Source organism: Cinclus cinclus, chromosome Z (genome assembly GCF_963662255.1).
Source record: "Cinclus cinclus chromosome Z, bCinCin1.1, whole genome shotgun sequence".
Classification (NCBI taxonomy): Eukaryota; Metazoa; Chordata; class Aves; order Passeriformes; family Cinclidae; genus Cinclus; species Cinclus cinclus.
In genome coordinates, this window is record NC_085084.1 from 66,173,492 (window position 1) to 66,191,005 (window position 17,514).

Consider the following 17,514-nt stretch of genomic DNA (forward strand, 5'->3'; position numbering starts at 1 on the left):
AAGTAGTCCTTAAAGAAAGAGCTTGAGTATTGGCTGCATACTTAGCCACCAAGATGTGTGCTGAGGTTTCGGCACCTGAGAGATGTTCATGCAAGCAGTATATTAGTTTCAGTGGGCAGCAGTTAGTGGTTATAATACCCAAATAAAGAAAAGTATGTAAAACATATCAATGAAGTCCTTTTGTGTGGTTGAGGCTGAGTTATGAAATGATCATACCGTTTTTCTTTTAGTCTATTTTATAAAAACAATGGGAATGGAGGATAAAAATGGATGACTGAGTGGCCAGGAGTTCAGGCAGGTGCATAACTACTCCCCACATCTTCATCCCTTCTAATGGAGTCTGTGTGTGCAATCAGCCTTACCCACCAGCCAACAGGCTCTGCCCAGGTGACAACTAAACCATGTCATCCAACATGCCGGCAACCCTTAACCACGCCCAGTCCTGCCAAATTCCACTGAACCCAAAAGATAGAAAAGAAGGTATTTGGGACTGTTAAGGAATCATTTTTATTTACACATGAAAGAATATTTTAATTGCATAGGCATACAGCATTGTTCCTAATTTTAATTTTATCACCATTTGCCTTCAAATTAAGTTAGGAAAAAAACAGTATATTCTTAGTGACACATTTTAGCTTTGTGCTAAGGAGTCTTTCAGACACTCACTGTGATCTGTACACTGGGAAGATTACAAATCCACCCTTTCTTAGAGCTGTGAGGCAGAGATACATCTGCAGTCCTAAACAGGTTTTGTAATAAATTTCCTCATGCCAAAATGGAGATTATAATCAGCAGTTAAAATCAGTCCAACCAGTTATTTTTACAGCCGTATGTTTGTAATCTAAAGTAACATGTTTAAGCAAGAACCAGGTAATGTATTCAGCAACCAAAATGATATGTATATTCCTTGGTTTAATACAAAATAGATTAATGTGAGAGGCAGAAAAAGGGGGCTTATTAAAAGACTTTTTTGCTATTCTCTTCACTGAGCATTGTCTCTTTCTGTTGCTTCTAATTGCAAGGCATTTATTGGTTTGACTACTTTACATTAACTAAAGGTCTTAGCTCCCAACAGAATTATTAAAACCTTCTAAGAAAATTTTGAATAACATTTTTAGGGAAGTTATCTCAAAATAAGTATTCATTATAAATGAAGAAATATATTGTAATTTTGCTTGAGATCACTGACAAGAATTAAATTTAGTAGCCAGCCAGTTCCATTTGTATATAAAATTTAAAGCTGTTTCTTAATCTTCTCTGTTAGTAGTTCAGGATGGCTTCTGAAAGAAATACAGCTAATGTTGCCTACCTACAGTATTTTAATTCCATCCACACAAATAGATCTTGGTCTGTGTGATGGATCTTTAACATGTCATTGCCATTTTAAGAAAGGGGGGAGCCTGGGAAGAAAACAGAGAGACAAGAGTAAAAAAGATAATTCTCTATTCGGGCTTAGGGCACATCTGTTCTGCAGTCAGCAGTGTGACACAAAGCTGTTAAGTTCAGCGGATGTGAGCAGCCCCACCACATGCTGATCTGTCTGCCTGGGGGCACTGCATTGGTTCACCCGGAGGGATAGTGCTGTGTTGATATGCTTCTTTCCTATTTTCTGTAGGTACACTGTATCAAAGAATACAATGAATTTAGCTGTTTGGGGAGCCCATGTTTGCTGTGATAAAAGATACACCAGAGAGTAGGTGTATGTTAAGAATATCGAGTTCTCATGTTTTGTGGCAGTTAGAAGGGAGTGTCTAGTGTTGCTCAACAGTTAATTACTGTTGCTATCACCTCCCACACTGTTCTGTAACACCGCAGGAAATCAACTGGAGATTATTCTCATGCTAGCAAAGATGAAAAAAAATGTTTTGGGATTTTATAAAATAATATATTTTCTCCATCACTAGTTCTTCCAAGGGAGTATATGGCCCAGACAATATATTTTTGTACCAGAATCGTCCATTATGGCCTATGAGAGTTGAAGTTAAGCTAAGTATTCAAACAGTCTGATGCTGTTCAGTGGTTTTGAACTGTCACTACTGCAACAGGAGCCTTAGACTGAGCAGTTCTCGTATGCATCTGTGGGAAATGGTCACATTTGGCATGTGCTTGGAATGTATTGCATGTTTTCAGGGTAGTGCACAAACTATTTCCCAAGAAAACCCAAGTCTAGGGTTGCATGGAACTTTGACATCTGAATGCTGTTCATCATTATTTATAAAGTAAGTTTCCAGAACACTTAATTGTGTTGCAGACAGCTAATATACCTGAGGGCCTAAATTAATGTTTGAAAGAGCTGCTTCATCCTGTTCTGCCACTCTGGTTAACTATTGAAGTTTAGGTTGACTAATGAAGTATATCAAAGTAATTTAAATAACACTCAGCAATGAGCTTCTATATTAAATATAGATACCTGTGATAATTGCTGAATCTTGTAGTATTATAGAATTATATTTCTGCTTAGCAGAATTCCCCTGTGTTGGACTGTAGGTTTCACTACTTAAGGAGGCTTGCTTTATGTGCCCTAAACATGTAAAAGGTCTTGCTGGTACTTACTTATATCAGTAAGAAGGTTGATTATATATTCTAGTGGCCTTGAAAACTGTGCCAGCAAAGTTTTTTCTCCTGCCAGAAAGAGGAAAATTTATGCAAGTCAAAAGGTAGTAGTTCACAAGGCTGCTCAAGCACTAAGGCACAAGAAAAATAAGAGTGTCGAGGCTTAATCTTAGAGAGCAACTAAGCACCACACCACTGGTTGCTCACTCCCCCTCACCCCAGAAGGATAGAGGGAGTCACATAATGGAAGGGTGAAAGTGAGAAAACTCCTGGGTTGAGGTAAGAATAGTTTAATAATGGAAATAAAATCTAAGTACAATTATAAATTGTAATTAAAAGGAAAAAGAAAACAACACACACACAAAAAAAAAACAAAAAAAAAAACAAAAAAACCAAAAGAATAACCAAACAAAGAAAGCACCAAACCACAAAGAGATAGAAATAAAACTCAAGAAAGACACAGATAAAAACAATTGTTCACTCCTGACCGATGCTCCTCCCCACTCTTCACTTTCCATTGGCTTTATATGCTGAGCATGATGCCATATGAGATGGAATATCCTTTTGGTCAGTTGTGGGCAGCTGTCCTGGTTGTGTCTCCTCACAGCTACTTGTGTGCCCCCAGCCTCCTCACGGGTTGGGTGGGGTGAGGAGTAGGAAGGGCCTTGACACTGCTCAGCAACAGCTAAAACATCCCTGTGCTATCAACACTGTTTCCAGTGCAAATCCAAAACAGCTCCATGACAGATACTGTGGGGAAAATTAACTCTACCCCAGGCAAAACAAGCACATAGAAGAAACAAAGGAACTATTCTAGTTACGGATGAAAAGGTAGAACCCTACTTGTGCCACAAGATACACAGGGTGTGCAAGTTCAACAATCCTCCATGCTACAGTGGTGCATCACTGGGCTAGTGCTCGCTTCCGTGTTGCCCTGATCTTTCAAACCTGGGGGTGAAAATCCTGCTCCATGGGGACCAGGTAATAGGAGCTGTGAAAGCAAGGCTTTTCACACTGCTTCATCTTCCCTCTATCTTCATTGCTTTATCTAGGGTGAATTAAATGCAGGTCCTTCATGGTCCCTAGCTCCTGTCTCCTCTCTCCCCAGCAGGCTGTTCATAATCTTTTCTATTGATTTGCATCTCTGCTGCACACAGCCATGCCCACACAGCTCTCCACGCCAGGACATAATCTTGTTTTGTCCTTACCAAAGTCCTCAATCCTTTATACATCCAATATAATTCATCAAGCTTGTGTTAAAATTGGTAGTTTTCTTTACTTTTGAAGTATCACCCAACCCCTCTAGGGAGCGCTTAGGCATGTCCTCCCCTTTCTTCTCAATTTCTGTTTGATTACGTGCTTAAGTGCATACAGAGGTTTGCTAATTCAAATAGTGTTTTGAGCAGAAGAACATGAGAACTTTTGATCTGAAAGACATTTGACTGTGTTAGAGCAGAAATGTACCACAGGATAGAGAAAATGGGAGGGTGATTTCATTAGCTGTTTTATAACCCAGTATTAACATATACGTGCACTTTCTGGAATCAGACTGGCTACTGTTAACTCTCTTAGACCCAGTACAATATTCTTCTATGAACTAGCAGCTCATTAATTTTCACACTTGGAGCATTTATTCATTAAAGTCAGTCAAAAATGTTGTCATGAAAATTTAGCATTTAAGTTTTTGGTTTTTTTCATTTTATAACTGATCTGTGTTCATTATTTTCCTGAGACACCTGCAGCTTCTTAAAATCTTGCAGGCACATAAAAATGTGATTATATAAATCAATGTCTAGTTTATCTAAAGAGACTTAGTTAAAGAAAAGTATAGCTGAGGTATTACAGAAATCTTTGTAAATCATCATCATTACTACTCCTACTATGACTAATTGCTATATTAAAGTATCTCTCAGTTTTATAATAATTTTTGCAATGTAAACCATCAGGTTCATTGTTTATTCTAATCCATAGATGATCTTTCTTTCTTTGCCCAAGCTAATATTGCTGCCTTTCACAACAGGGTTTGTTAAATGCAAATCCAATTTGTTACATTCAAATCCAGTTTCACTAGTCCAAACTGAATTAATTTCTCTTAAGATTTTCTCATTGCCTTGTCTCCTGTCACTATGTTCAGGACAGCAGATTCCATGATGCCGAGCTGCAAGCTCTGCTCCATGCAGAATTGAGATACTACCACTTTATAAGATGATTCTGCATTGTGTTTTCAATAGAATCCCATGCTATCTCATTGTTGTGGGTGTCCCAGGCCAGTATTAACCCAGAAAATGGACAACTGACCATAGCTGACAAACATTAGACCTTGCTTCCTTTTCATGACCATGTTATACACTCCTCTTCCTTTCTGCTGTCCTAACCCCTTCAGTTCTCACACCACTGAATACTTTTAGCAGAGGCACATTAAACATATGAATGATTTCAGAAAGGATGAAAACCTTGATCTATAACTAACAGAAAAGAAAAAAAAGTATTTTATTGCATCCACAGATTATAAATACTATAAATCGTATTAGAAATTATTATAAATTGTTATGGGATAAAGAGCCAAGAAATAAAGTGGCTAAGTAACATTGCTTAACAGTGCCTTGACAGAGACATCTGCCTTCATTAAAAGCTATTGTCAAAAATGTCTTGAGGAAAGTATGAGTTCTCCCAAATATTATAAAATCTGAGTTCATGCTACACAAACTGAGATTTCCTTGATTATACTCTGCAGAAATCTTCCTGTAAGGAATGTTCTTTATTATTCCAAAGCCACCAAATGTTATTCCAGACAGAGCTGTCACCTATTCAAGAAGACAAAGGTATTACCAGAAATGACAAAATTAAGGAAAGTCAGCCCTGTTTACCAGCTCTGCTGTCTCTGCCTGCCTGCAGTTTTTGAATCTTTCAGGGCTGTTAAAGACTGTATAGTCAGGTACAGGGATATCCTTGGCAACTGGGTGATAGAGTTCAAAATGATTAAAATTTACTTTGCATCCCCTCTGCTCAAATGGCAAGAAAGCAAGCTCTGGTGCAACATGGGATTGCTTCTTTGCTCTTTATGAATAAAAATCCTATTATGTCTTGGTAGAATCTTAAAAATAAAATGCAGAAAAAATTTAGGAGTTTGTAGGTATATTCTTCCACTACATCTGCTCTGGTTACTTTCCTTTTTTTCTGCTTTATCTATTTCCCTTTTTACATTATTTAGACTATTCTCCCCACCTTTCTTTGTAGCCTGTTTGAAAAAATAAGATGTTTTCTTGGAAACTCTACTCTAAAAACCTTTTAACTGTTAAAGATTAACCAGTAAAGCATCTGTGAAAAAACACCAACTTCTCTAGCATTTTTCTCCATCGTACCAAGCTGAGAAACTCTGCTATTGTAATGCTTCAATAGCTTGTTCACAGGCTGATGTCCTGCCATATAGTGTCAGGAGCCTCAAATGCCCCGAACCATGAATGGGTGTAGGATTTGTCTTTCAGTGGCACCATTTATTGGTGATTTTGATTGTAATGAAGTTTTCTGCTGAGTTTTCTGAGAGTGGCTTGTGCAGTTTCAGAGTGGAAGAGAGGAGGGTTGCCTGAGTATCTGTGCACAGAGGGAAAGGGATGAATACAGCAAATCAGTCCCAGGTAGGGGACATAAAAAGGCTTTTTAGTAGTTTTTAGTTGGTTGACCTTGCTGGATGTCAGGTGCCTACCAAAGCTGTTCTGTGAGTACCCTCCACAACTGGACAGCGGAGAGTAAAAAAAAGGCTCATTGGTTGAGATAAGGACAGGAAAGGATCACTGACAGATCACAAAACAAACTGAACTTGCGGGTGTAAATTGAACGTATTACTAAAACATCAGAGCTGTATAAGAACACCTTCCTGCACTCCTCCCTTCTTCCCAGCTCTGTCTCCTTGCCATAATAGTGCAGGGAGACAGAGAATGGGGGTTATGGTCAGTTCATCACATGTTGTTCCTGTCATTGCTCAGGGAAAGGAGTCCTTCCCCTGCTCCATTGTGGGATGTTCCCCATGGGAGACACTTCTCCATCACAAATTCCTCCCACAGGCTACAGTTCTTCACAAACTCCTCCCATATGTGTCCCTTTCCATAAAGTGCAGTCCGTCTAGAAGAGCCTGCTGCAGTGTGGGTCCCTGACAGAGTCACAGGTTCTACCAGGAAACCTGCTCCAGCATGGACTCCTCCCTCCATGGGTGGGCATTTCCCTGGCAGGACCCTGCTCCAGCACAAGCCTCCCATAGGCCACAGCCTCCTCTCAGGCATCCACCTGCTCTGGCCTTGTTCTCCAGGGGCTGCAGGTGGATCTCTGCATCCCCAGGGACCTCCATGGCTGCAGGGGCACAGCTGCCTCACCATGGGCTGCACCGTGGACTGCAGGGGAACCTCAGCTCTGGTGCCTGGAGCACCTCCTGCAATCACCTTGGTGTCTGTAGAGCTGTTCCTCTCTTCTGTTTTCACTCTGCCCTTCTCTGAGTGCATTAACATCTGCACAACTTCCTTTTTCTTCTTGATTTGGCCATGGCCAGCAGTGGATCCGTCCTACAGCCAGCCAGAATTGGGTCTGTCTGGCATGTGGGAAGCTTCTTGCAGCTTCTCACAGAAAACATTCCTGCTACCAGAACCTGCACATGCAAACCCTATACAATGATGTACATGTGCACATGGAAAAGCAAAACGTTGGAATTAGTATTTTAACTCATACAATATTACTTCAGACAAGAAAACTCAATGCCCTGGCATTGATAGGCATTTCCCAAAAGGTATCTACACATATTGAATTTGGGTGCCAATTGTGGTTCAAATTTTCACAACTTTACAATTATATCTGAATTTACCTGGATTAACAGATATTTTGGCCTTTCCTGTACACAAGTTGGTGAAAAGCAATTTCCAATGTCATTGAGAAGTTTCCACTTGGTATTTTGCATAGTCCTCTTTTAGTGATATTAAAATATTTATTTATTTATATGTCATAATAAAGTCATGGTATAAACCATTTAACAATTTAGATTGAATTAGACCAGACTGATACATTTCTGGGTTTTTTAGGAATTTCAGTGAAATTTCAAGTGGCTATCTGATTTTTGCCTTAAAATTAGAAGTAATTACTTTTATTGTATATTAATTTGTGATCTGGAAGCTTATGGATTCCCTAGCAAAGACTAGATATACAAGAATGAGAAGTAACCCAATTGATAATCAGAAAGAGAGAAGGAGAAAGGCAATGTTGTTGGCTTTTCTCATTTATGTATTCTTAATTTTTGTTGTTGTTGTGGTTATTGCCACATTAACTTCTCTATGTATGTAGGATAACTTCCTTCAGTATTCTCTGCAGTTTGCAGAATCTGAGATCAGAGGATTAAGGGATGTGTCCTGACAAAGAGCATTAATTCCTGTATGGCTTCATATATGAAAGTCTTGCCACCAGAAGAAAAACATAAGTGCTTGGAGATAACTTTTCCTCATCTTTAGTATCTGACAAAGAGACAGGCTGCATTAAGAATGGAAAGAGTGACTAGAAAGCAACAGTAAGTAATAGTCCTTTTCTTTTGGTTACAATTACATTATATCTACCAAGAAGCATTTCAGCTGCATTCAAGAACGTGGAATGTCTCTGAAAGTCTTGACCTAAGTTTAGAATTTCCATTTTGTTCTCTTGCTGCATCTCTCAATAGAAAAGGTGAGCACAACAAATACAGTAAATATAGTACCTCAACTGCAATTAAGTCTCTCTATAAAACAGTAGTTATCAGGAAGGGAAAAGATAAAAGTGGAAGCTTCAGAATATTCTTTAGAAATACTTGACAAGCCATGTCAGAATCACAGAAATTACAGGTAGCATCAGTTATTAGTTTTCTGCTATGCAGTTTAAGAGAATTTTTTAACTTCTAGAAGCATTGAATTTTTCCTATGCCCTTTTCTAGAAACCATAGTTTTTGAGTTTATGGCTGTCACGTGCACAGAGAAAACAGTACCTCAGGTGCAGAACTGGTCTATGAATGTAGGACTTGCAAACTTCCCTGAAGATTTAGCCCCCAAAATGACTCCATATGAAAAAATATCAGACTCTGTATTGTTCCATAGCAGTCCATAGACTGATGCAAGGAAATGCAGTGTTTTTTGGAAATGTTGAGATTTTAAAATAAAATTCAGTTGCAAACAGTCGCATTTATCTCACCCAATCTCTGAAGTGTTCTTATAGCCCATTGCTTTGCCTGTGGCTGCTCTAGAGTGAGTGTATAGGCATGTCAAAATGAGTGGAGGCATGAAAACAAGCATCCTTAAAAGGATTTCTCCAGAATAAATTATTTTCTGTGAGGCTGCTGAGGTAGTGGAACAGGTTGCCCAGAGAAGTTGTGGATGCCCCATTCCTGGTAATGTCAAGGCCATATTGGATGGAGCTCTAAGAAATCTGGTCTAGTAGGAATTGTCCTGCACATGGCAGGGAGGTTGGAGCTAGATGACCTTTAGAGCGTCTTCCAACCCAAACCACTCTATGTTTTTGTTTTTTTCTCAGCTCCCACCTACACCTAAAAGTGAAATAATTCTCTGCCATTTGATATGAAGCCATATTCTCACTTTCACATTTTACTCTAGCTCTATTTAACAACAGTGAGGAAGGGGTAGGAGGACAGCAATAAATTCAGCAGCACTATGAAGCACACTGTAAGACTTAATGGTGCCTCATGCAGGTTCTTAACATGTCCCCAGATGCAGCTGTGAAATATGACAGGAGTCTGCCAGGGAAAAGGTTCTCAGCTTCAATATAGTCCTGGAATATATCCTGTAACAAAAATATACCCTGATGCATTTTAAATCTCTTGCTGACAAGTCTAATTGCTCAGCTAGAATAGAGAGTTGGTGGTCTTCTTTTTTTTTTTTTTGGTGGGGGGGTGTTGAGGGAAGAAACCATTTGGTTTCTAAGACTGTATGTTTCACTAGTCTGTTTGTTGGGTTTTCTTTCTTCAGTAATCAATTTAGGCTCCAGCTTCTCCAAGGCAGAATGTCTTTTTCTAGTCATGTGACCATATATTTAAGCCTGGAGCCTCACTGTTTGATAATTCTGCTTCCCTCATTTAAACAGATTAAGTAGCATCTTTATCTGTAAAACTCATCATTCTGAAATGTTCCAAGTGCCATTTTTGGTGAGTGGAATGGAATAAAGGAATTTCAAGCACTCTGTGAAAAAATCAGACTATTTAGCCCATCTCTGCAAGTATGTCACATCTCTACTAGCGCTGCCTGCTAGTAGTATCTGCTTTAAAGAGATTCTCATGGCTGTCTGGAAGATCAAGGATAATAATGGCAATGTAAATGAAGTTGTATTGGCCTGCAAAGGGGTATGTAGGGTTTTTTGCTTGACTTGATAATAAAGTCAGGCCAGTAAAATCCCCAAAGTGGATTGATGCACAGACAAATAAAAGCCTGGGCAAGTGTTTGATAACATCATGGATTCAGCTCCTCTCCTGTCGCCTCTCCTCCCGACATGGTGCTTATTAAATACAGCACAGCTTTGTCAGGCTAGGCAGACTACAGAGAATTTACTCAGTCCTTGAGGAAAGCTTTAGTTCCTTGCTCTGGGTGTTTTGTTGCTGTGGTTACAGACACTTGAGCTGGGAGGAATAAAAGGAGTTCAGGTATGTTTATGTGAACTCTTGTGACATGCATATCTAAATGCATATTCTTTAGAAGGAGATCTTTAATCACAATACGAAGGCATGTCTTCATTTGCGGGTTGCATTGTGGTGGATCAGTTGTTTCCTATGAAAATGTCAGATTTGATTGCAAATGTTAAAGAAAAGAGGGATACAACAAGATGTGCAGGAATAAAAGTTTCTGTAACACTGTGTACCTTCTGCCTCATGGAGGAAAAGATAGTGAGGTGTATGAATGGCTGTGTTAGCTGGTCAGGAGTGTGTAGACAGGATCAGAATCTTTTGTTTGGAGAAGGCTAGACATAGTTTTATGTAAGTGAATATAAAGTGCATATTATCTATTTGAACATGTGGTTTTATTTTCCCTTTATTTTGTTGAGGTCTTAAAATTTTCTGCCACCCTTTGGAGAATGTTAAAAAAGCACCAAAGAGAGAAGATGCAAGAAAGGACTACATTCTTGATGCCTGTTTCCATGGCATGAGCTTGTTGCCAAAGAGGAAGAACATCATGGGCAGAACTGGGCATGAAAGAGTTTTTGTTTGGGTAACAACACTGTGAGGTGAAATCTTTGTCATCTCCACCATACAGAGTTTTGTTGTACACATTTATCATATTTGCTATTTGTCCTGCACAGCTTCAACTCATTATTTGAAGGGACTGAAGACTGTAACTTGTCCTAGCAAAAAATCTCTCTAAGATGCTTCAGTTAAGTCCTTACAAGATCTTACCATGCAGTTTATCTGATTGTTCTGATCAGTGTCTTTCACACTCCAAAGACAACCATGAATGCCCTTCCCCCTGAGGGTGGTATACGATGTGTTCATTCTCCAGATTAAAACAGATCTATGATTCCTCCAGCATTTTCTTTGTGACTGCCACTTCTATTTTGCAGCTCACCTGCCATCTGAACATGCACTGGAAGATGGTGAGTTTTTGTGACTTTTTGAGTGTTTGTGACTATAATAGGTTGGGGATATAACTGCAGGCTTGCACAATGCATCCTTTCATAAAGGAAAGCCATTGGGTTTCCACATTTCTGCATCATAAGAAAATATATCCATTATGCCTTTTGCAACACTGCTAGAAAAACAAATACATGAGTGGAGAATTTTGCTCTTGTTTGTTTGGGCACACTTTTTGTTTTGTTTTAGTTGGGGCTTGTTTGTTGGTTTTATTTTGTCATTTATTCTTTCTGCTTTATTTCAAAAGCCTAATTTAAAATGCCTGATCTGTGGTAATCTTACGCATGTGGGAGACCACAGAAGTGTAATTAGCTATGATTTCTGTTTGATTGATTAGTAATTATCTTATGCAATTTGTTTTTCAGGAATTGTCTCACAGGCATATTGCCAGTGAAGATGCTTAGTTTCAATACCAGCCTGTTTGTGTGGGGAACACAGCCATGACAAGACAGTTCAAAGTACATGCCACACAATTAAAAATTAGTTGAAATTCCTAGCCTATTTTTCATAGCATTTTCTCCAAAATTTAATCTAAATTAGCAAGTTTTTTACACTTAATAAACTGGTCACTTCTAAATTTATTTGAACTATAATTTAAAAAGAGGCAGTACTTATTTTAATCGATTTTAAACATATTTCACATATGTTTCCTTTTCCAAGCATCTTGAACAGCATGTCTGTCTAAACTATTTTCCCATGGCTTACCTTTCGTTGAGCATTAGTTACTAGATCTTCAGTTTCAAACTAACTTCCTAATCTCTGGCCTGTTTACCAAACACAAGTGACATAATTGTCATGGGGAGAATGGGAACAATACAGCCTTCTTTGTCTAAAATCAGATGGGGCCTCCAGCTAGGCATAACTGTAACATCTTCCCAGTAATGTGTTGAATACCCCTTTCCCTTGATTATCCATTTCTTACTTTTAGTTCCCTGCTTTTCTTCCCAATCCCATCTGCAGAACGTTTTTATAAAAATAAATAAATAAATAAATAAATAAAAATCCATTAAATGATTATGTTTCTACAGTGCATTGTTAGGTGCACGTAATGTGATCAAGAATCAATTTTAGAAAGTTACTTCTTGGTATGGTTTTACTGTAGATTTGCATTCCTTGAGTAATGTCATATCTGTCAAGGAAGAATGGATTGTGGGTTTGTTATAATTAATCATAAATCCCTTTTCTGGTCTTTCATTTTTCTTCATATCTCAGAGACTGGCAGAGAAAGGGAAGAGGAAATTGCTTCACTGTTAGCAAGGTTATGCAATTTAATGACTTATGGGATCCTTGTGGACACTGAAATATGGCATAAGAAATATGAGAAGAGACAGGAGAAAAAAGTAGATGGTTGATTTTTGAATAGAGAGAAGTGAGCTTTCAATGGCTTCCTCAGAAGCTTTCTAGATTTCTGTTTCTCACTGTGATGCTCAGTTGCCTTACAAGTTATGTCCTGAGCCTTGTTGGTCTGAGTATGAAACAAACAAAATAATTCAAGGGCTTTGATTTGAAGGTCGGTTCTCATTGCTTCACCCAGGTCTACCATCTTTGTAATGCATTCTTACAGCAAAATGTCCGCCATCTGGCAAAATTACTTGAAGCTTTTGCATGGACACTGAACACAGCAGAGAGAGCTCTTTGACAGCATTCCTGTCCCTCCAGTTCAGGAAATATGGCAGCCCATGAATTTCTAGAATGTGATGATTCACTAGTGAAGAAATAGGAAAATTATATGAGAGAGCTATTTATACATCTCTGTGTCACTCCATGCTGCTCAGATAGAGTCTGTCTCTTCCATGTTCAAAGTGCAAACTAGCAGCTACTCAAGCCTACACCAAAGATCTTATTTTTCCTTACCCTTGCAGATGTTGTGCAGCACATGGCATGTGGGGATGACACAGACAGTTACATCTTCATTAGCACCAAAGAGTTTTCGTAGGCTATACTGGTTTATCTTTGCTTGCCTCATTAACTCACTTGTTTCTAAAAGCCCAAAACAAACTTTTAATCAGGTAAAATCCTCGTTGATTATTCTGGTTTGGAGATGGTATAACATGTACTAGTAGCTTATTGTCATTGATTTTCCTAAGCTCTAACCACACACATTCATGTGGGATTGCACCACAGCATGCACCTCTCAGCTTGGCCAACTAGCAGAGTGCAGGTGTTCTTCAAAGTCAGCATTTACTTATTTGTTGACCTTTGGTTTTGGTGGGTTTTTTTTGTTTTGTTTTGTTTATTTTTTTTCTTTAATACATGTTAGAATCCTTTTGGAATCGTGGAATTCCTACTCTCTAAAAGGAACTTACGTTTCCAGACATGTTTATGCACCCAGTTCATGGATAAGACTGTGATTATAGCATGCTCTTCTGGCCCAGGAACAACAAACACGTCCCACAGCCCTCCAATATCCCAAAAATATTGCTACTTCCTTTAGCTTTGTCTATGTAAGTTCTTACAGGATAAAACTGTTGCTCCTATCACTCCTATCACTGTAATACAGTAACATATACAGGTAAAATTTGACTTATGTAAAACAGTTGGTAGATAGCATCTGAATTAGAATTCTCAGCTGTGAAAAGCTGTAAGATGTAGGCTGCAGAACAGCCACTGTCCAGCTCTTTATTCTATATACAAATTTCAGACATGGGGCAGACTAAAATGAAAAATCTGCTGATGCAAGGTTATGATTTTTTTGGGAACAGGCTGGCCAGGTGTGCTTTGGTCTTCTTCTTATGTTCAATCAGGCTTCTTTGGCTGACTGCAGTGCACTTTTTGTGGGTGATTTAATTTTCCTTCCTGCTATAGATTGAGTTGCAATCAGCCTGCATTCAAGCAATACACTCTGAGGAGGTGAGTCATTACCAGTTTTCATTTGAGAAGCCCAGTGTGTATATAACATAGTGCATCTCATAATGTATATCTATATGTATTCTAAGTTTATTTGTATATACTGTATATTCTACATGTGTTGCACTTTATACATTATGCAGAAAGTTTAAAATATATACATAGTAGAATATATATATGTTACAAATGTATACTATATATGTATGACACAGTGATACTGCTTCTATTAAACATCCCCTTTAATGATATTTTTCATACATTTAAGATTATTTCTTATACTTTTTGAATAGTAATTTCTCACCCTACTTTTGGGGCACCTTCTCCTTTACTCCTGCCTAGCATCAATCTCAGATACAAATCAGTTTTCTATGGACCTAATTATTTTAATGCTGTTACTTGAGATAGATGGGTTGACATGAAATGTTCTTTATCTGAATAGCTTTGTCATATTTGCAAGAGTTTATCAAATTCACTATTGTTCAAATGCCAAAACTGGAACCCAACATGTAGGTCAACACATAATTATTGAAACAGGCTGGCTTGACAATAGTGGAGTACCCTGTGGTGTAGAAGCCATGTAAACACAGCAATGACTACTCACTTCTGTACAGTCACCTGCAATGTATGTCCCCAGATGGAGGGGGAAATGTCCCTTCAAAATTCAGCTCATCCAGAGAGATATGAGCAGGACTGAGTCACCTTCTCACTTTGTCCCACAGCAAAATTGATGATACATGTCTGAGGAAGAATTCCTTTGTGGTGTGGAAACTACTCCTGGAAAGTTACTGCAAGCGCTACACAAGGGGCCATCCATGGTATTCTGGAAGAGACCTAGGTAGAAAAATCATCAGAAAGCCTCAGCTAAATGAAAGACAATGTTCTGGCTCAGAGGAATTAGGAGAAGAAGCAATATTTTCTGCAACAAGCAGTAAGAAAATTCTGAAAATAACTTCAATTGAAAATGAGAAGAGGCATAGACGCCCTTTTTTTGGCAATCCAGCTGCCCAACACAGTGCTGTGACAGCTGTGGGAGACTGGCCACCTGCAGCAGAACCTGCCCTGGACAGGTATGGCAGTTGTGACTCAGAACACTGGCACAAGTGCACAGGCAAACCAGGTGTTCTCCAGAAAAGCAAAGCTTGCAAACCAAATTTGGGTTACCCTTGCATCTCTTCAAGATTGTTTCGCAGATATCTGTTGGTGTTCTCGGGATGACTACCTTGCACTGTGTCAGCAAAAGCACCTAACACTGTTGCTGGATTACGAAGTGGCTCCTGTGGTTCTGCTGATCAGCTATTGAAGGCTTCAAATACAGCCCCTAGAGAATACTTATCTCTAGAAGACTCTTAAAGTGTACAAACTACTAGGAATCTAGTAAGGTAAAAAAATAAGTTGAAGCACTGGCTATCATTATTCGTGGCAAGGATAGTTCTTCATTCATCATACACCAGTAGTTACGTAGTTTTTAACATCTTGTAAAACTTCTTGGGCTGTCTCCAGAGTCTACATTTATTTCTTGTCCTGTTCTTGGATGGGGCATATACGGAACTTAAAAGATTACTTAAATTTACTGTAAATATCATGTGCAGCTCTCACATGCTGAGAACTGAGAAAACCTGTCTGCTGCTCCCTCTTTTACAATGTAAATGTCTCTGTGTGTTGCTGTGTGTCTCAGTTTTCTTTGTGTGTTTAGGGCACAGCTGTCTCCTTTATGCTGCCTTTTTCCTGATGCATGTTAATGATTTACCTGCCCTGAATAGGTCAACCATTATTTCTGTCCTTTCCCATTATTTCTGTCCTCACAGACTTGCTTGATGGTTCAAATTACCTTTGCTCCTGAACTGCATGGAAAGCAAGGACTTTTACTCTTTTTATGGGCTCCAAAGAATGAAAAGTTTTTGATGCTAACACTGTTGGCATCAAATGTGTTAGAGCTGTTAGTTTGAATCTGCTTATTATTTTCTGGCTTGCTTTTCTTTTTCATGTGAATGACAACAGCTCCGTATTTTTGAAGCCTACAGGTAGCCTACTTTTTATTGCTATGCACCCCAGTGTCACATTTTGTCTTAGCCAAGGCAGCCCTATCAGGCATACCAAAACAGATTTTTCAACACAGGAGGAATATTAGTTGCTGGCTAAGCCACATCCGTCTGGACAAAGTCAAGACTTACTACTCCTGAGGCTCCCAAGGATTCTGAGCAGGGATGTGGTGGTGGTTCCTGAGGTTTGTTTCTGGCTTTTCTCACCCAATATTTCAGGCAAAAAAAAAAGGTTTTGAATAAAGAAATAATAATAATAATAATAATAATAATAATAATAATGGTTCTAACTTCTGAATGCTGAAGGAAAAGGGGATTATTTAGTTTTGTTACGTGATTTTCACCTCCTAGGTGAGACATACAGTATTACTCAATGGTTTATCATATTTTGACATATCCCTTTTGGCCAAACCCAATGATCTTACTAAGACGCTCTTTCACAAGCCCAGGGATTTCATCATCTGTCATAATCCTAACAATTCCAATAGAAGTATGAAGCAAATCCTAAAGGACAAGATCCTCCTCCTAATCTCCACCCTAATCAATCACTCAGTGTTATGGCGCTTTTGTGGGATCTCTGCTACAAGCAATGTTTTCCACATTCCACCATCCATTTGTCAGCCTTTCATAATGTTTCCACACTTTAAAAAAGCTTTCTATGCTGGTTCTGCCTCTTGTTATCACAAACTTCAGGTTTGAGCTTTGAGCTTCTTGCTGTCCTCCAACTCAGAGATTCCCTATGCATCTCTGCATTGACACTGACCACGTATTAATTTCACAGCATTAGTTTACAAAGTCTTCATCTTGTGCATTTCTGTATATCATAAATGAGTTTGTCTCTTTTCTTCAATTTGCCTTCATATCCTCTCCCTACTCCTTGTTTTTCCAGATTCTTTTGATTCAAGCAATGATCTCCATGCTAACCATCTCAAAAAGCTGTAATTTCTAGTCTTTTGTGGACTAAAGTGATAGACAACTAAAATGGAGCACCTGCTCACGCACTAGAAATTCCCAATTACCTTTCTTTGTGCCCCATACTTCTCTAAATGGGAGTCACTGGGGACAGTGATTGTCATCCTGAACATCGTCTAAGAAAGGAGTACTTGCATTTTTTGGGGGTGGGAGTGTTCCCTAAAGCAGTGAGCCAAAGCTGATTGGTTGTGTTTTGTTTTTAAGAAAGAATTTTTAGATTTTCCTGGTGTTGCTTTGGGTGACACTTAATTGCCACGGATCCCAAAGGTGCACCAAGAAGCCACATCAGTTTTCCCTCCTCCATGCTAGTGAGATTGAGATCTAGGAGCATCTGGAGAACCCCTCAACACCACAGCAGTGGGTATCACAACAGTTAAAAGCCAGTTGTCATAGGACCACCAACAGTTTAGCTTGGAAGGGACTTTGAAGAGCACCTATTTCCAACAACCTTGCCATGGGTAAGGACACCTT

The 17,514-nt window shown here is 38.9% G+C and overlaps 1 protein-coding gene across 1 annotated transcript in view; it reads left to right on the plus strand.

Moving 5' to 3' along the window:
* ERCC8 (ERCC excision repair 8, CSA ubiquitin ligase complex subunit) overlaps positions 1-10,704 on the plus strand; it is a 42,271-nt gene extending 31,567 nt beyond the window's left edge. The window contains exon 12 of the mRNA XM_062513727.1: positions 10,603-10,704. Coding sequence (XP_062369711.1) covers positions 10,603-10,704 — 102 coding nt within the window. The remainder of the gene's footprint in view (positions 1-10,602) is intronic.
* The last annotated feature ends 6,810 nt before the right edge of the window (positions 10,705-17,514 follow it).